We start from the raw sequence: 3,402 nt of genomic DNA on the forward strand, positions 1-3,402 counted from the left end.
GCTGGCAGCTCTAAAAGAGCAGGCAAAACAGCTCAGACAAAGCCCAAATCCCAAATATCAGACAGATGTGAAGGACTACGAGACCATTCATTTCCTCATGTTTTAGGGTTCAGGATAAGGCTGTGGCTTCCTTACCTTGAAGGTCATAATGAGATGAGTGAAATGAAACTCAGCCTCCAGGTTCAGCTGGATAGTCACGTTTTCCAAACCTGCAGGGACAGAGAAAAGAAGCCGTGCAGCAAACAAGGCCACTCGCCAGCCGCAACATCCACGTTTTGCCAAAGCTCTTTGCTCCAGTAGCGCAGAGACTCTTTTCTTTGCCATTTGGCTCTGTTGTCAAAAAGGGATAGGCGGGTTAGTGCATCAGTGAGGTACGGGGGAGACACCAAGGACCCGTTGAAGAGTGTTATCGCACCTGGGATTCCTGTGCATCACCTGCACCAAACACGTTACACCCAAAGCGTGAGCCTGCCCTGTTGTTATTTCACACGGCGTAACCTCGCTAATGTCCCCAGATGTAGGGTAAGGATGGGGACTGCTATGGGCTGGCTCCTGGCACCAAAGCACGCGGTGGCTGGTACAGTTGGCGATGCTGAGCCCAGACCTGCGTGGTGACCCCAGGCTGTCCGCACACACCACAACCCATCTGGCAGCAACAGAGGCGCGAGCTTCTGCAGCTCTAACATCCCAAATCTCACCGACGGCTGGTGGGGGCTCTTTCCCACCTGTCTTCACTCGCTCTGGACTCTCCTGTCCACCCAGACGCAGCAACAGTTCCGTTACAGCCTGGTTTTGAAATACCCATAGAGCAACTATCACAGCCCTGCTTTGCGATCACGAGGGTTAGGAATCTGGTAAGAAGCAAAAGGTTTTCCAAACTGTGCTGTACGACTACCTATGGTCAAGGGCTCTACACAGAAAGGAAGAAAAACAGTTACAAATAATATTTTGTCATGTGAAAAGACTTCTCAAAACAGCTGGATGCCAATTATACTGTAGTTAGAAGTAAAATAAAAAAAATCCAGATTTACAGACAGGAGAAAGGGTAAGAAATGAAAATAATAAACCAATAAAGCCCTTTAATTTTCAACCAGCTGTAACATTTTGTGGAGTGTGCAGCAATGGTCCCTTCTGCTGTATGCCTGAATAGAAGAAAACATGAACTGGACAGAAAAAAATCATTTGTTTTTTATTGTTGAAGGACATTTTCATGACCTTATGAGCTAAGAACTTTTCTGTGTGAATGCTGCCAAGCCTGTTGCAAAAAACATGAATTATTTGGAACGCTAGAAGCGAGCCGCTGGAGACAAGCGCTTGCTAGGCTGATCTAAATGGATAAAAAGGATTTAGTAAAAACCTTCCTTTACCAGGCAGCAGAAATGTTACAAATATTATCATTTTATCTTCATATACAGTAAGACAGCTACTGCCAATGCATTTGCAGCAATCCCATCCTGTCCAGCTGGCTTTAAGGCTTCACGGTAGGACTGCTGTTTGAGAAACCTCAATGCCTTGTTTTGTGTATGAAGACATGCCAAAAGCATAACCATACAAGTAAAAAGGGCAGAGGAAGGATTCTTAAAAAAAAAAAAAAAAAAAAAATTAGAATACCCACACATCTTTTACAACACCACGGTACCTGAATAGTTAGCTCTCTTGTTTCTGGCATTCATTTTACTGTTTGGCATATGGATACAGGAATTCAGGGAGCCCAGGAGGGAGAAGGCAGTTTGCAGGGTAAGAGATATCCCTGGCTTTGCTCTCCCGGGGTAGGACAGGGAAACGGGAGGTCTGCAGGCAGGAGGGCAGCCCCCGGCTCTGCGCCCAAACCTTCCTCCGCACCCTCCCTCCACCCCAGGGGCGCGGGGAAGCCCTGCCGTGCTTCCTTGGCAGCGCCGCCCTGGGATAGTTACTCCTGGAAGGCTGCTCCGCTCCCACTGCCCAAACATGCGGGAGATCTGGAGCCGGTGTGGGAAGCTTTTCTCTTTAGGAAAGGATTCTTGCAAAGCAGTGGGGCGGCTCTTTCCAACAATCCCGGAGGGCTGAGGCGGCTTCGTTATGGATTAAGGACTGCTCCAGGGCACACAAAAGCAGCCAGTTTTACTCAGCCCTCCTCGAACAGCATGATCCTTCGCACGGCAGCAATCACCAGGCCAGAGAGAGCAGCGAACCCGCAGGTACCCTTAAACAAAAGGAGGGAAAGCAGCTCCCAGCCCTGGAAATGGCTCCCAGACAAACCCCGTACCATTTTCTGACTGCCACCAGAGCTTCAGGCGATTTGGAGCGAACGTGGTGACGACATTTTCAATGCGATGACTGTCAGGATTGAGAGTATCATGGAAAGGATCCTCCGAGTCACATATGAAACATTTTTTGTCCTCCTGAAACAACAAAATAATCCACATTACTGATTTTATCCATGGGGCAATAGTTGTTTCCTGCAGATAAGAGTATTTTCCATCCATATCACATTCCACTCATTTTGCCTGCAGGAATCATCAAAGGTATTTTTTTTTGTTGAAATGATAAGAGTATTTACCTTTATGAATTAATGCAAATTGTCAAATGGCAAATATGCCAGGAATTCCATAACTCTATTCTTAGAAGTATGTTCTCTATCGAAATTGCAGTTTCAGGAAATCTCTTCCAGCACACATATTCTCCAGCAGAAGTCAGAATCAAAGGCAGCATCTACAGAGAATCGCTGAATTGCTGCTGTACAAATGCACACGTGCAAAACGGCATCCTCTACATCTTGCGTGAAATAACATTTGCTTTTGGGAGCTGGTTTGGAGATGTAAGTTCTCTGCATTAGGGATACCTTCAGCGAGGCTCAATGCACATCAGGGGGCCATCGGTGATTTAGTGACCGAGCCCTTTCAGCGTGGGATTAACTTTACCCTGAATCCAACTTGCCAAGCTCCTACCTAAACCTTGCATCTTCACCTGCGATTGCAAGCCCCAGCTATGCACGTAAACCCAATCTGCACACACTACAAGGTGTGCCCATAAAAAACCAGTTGCGTGCAAGCCTGGCATGTGGTGATTGGGAAAGCCGGATGCTTCTTCCCCAGGAGGACAAAACTTCACCATAACTATTACTATGAACAAGGCTATTTTTGCGTTGTCCTGGTGCCTAAAACCACTGCTTTCCAAGGTAGGACGTGAACCAAACCAAAAGGGAGGGTTCCTGCCCAAACCAACTCGCAGTTTGGCAGACTGGAGGGAGCAGAGGAGACGAGCTCATCGCACTGCAGCGAGGCAGCCCCAGCACACCAGCAACTCATCGCTGTCAAAAGCTACACAGGCATCATTCCTCCTGCGGGTTTATGGAGACAAATGCGGTGCTTTATCAGCCAAGCATGTGAAAGCTGGCAGGTCTGCACCACACAGGCTTTCCAT

At 47.6% G+C, this 3,402-nt stretch overlaps 1 protein-coding gene across 1 annotated transcript in view; it reads right to left on the reverse strand.

The window, feature by feature from the left end:
• LAMB1 (laminin, beta 1) overlaps positions 1 to 2,381 on the reverse strand; it is a gene marked incomplete at both ends in the record, with an annotated part of 19,522 nt that extends 17,141 nt beyond the window's left edge. Inside the window, 2 exons of the mRNA XM_009709531.1 lie at positions 136 to 209; positions 2,246 to 2,381. Of these exons, the coding sequence (XP_009707833.1) occupies positions 136 to 209; positions 2,246 to 2,381 (210 nt within the window). The remainder of the gene's footprint in view (positions 1 to 135; positions 210 to 2,245) is intronic.
• Positions 2,382 to 3,402: the final 1,021 nt, after the last annotated feature.

This window comes from Cariama cristata, unplaced genomic scaffold, assembly GCF_000690535.1.
Source record: "Cariama cristata isolate BGI_N322 unplaced genomic scaffold, ASM69053v1 scaffold21591, whole genome shotgun sequence".
In the NCBI taxonomy this organism is placed as follows: domain Eukaryota; kingdom Metazoa; phylum Chordata; class Aves; order Cariamiformes; family Cariamidae; genus Cariama; species Cariama cristata.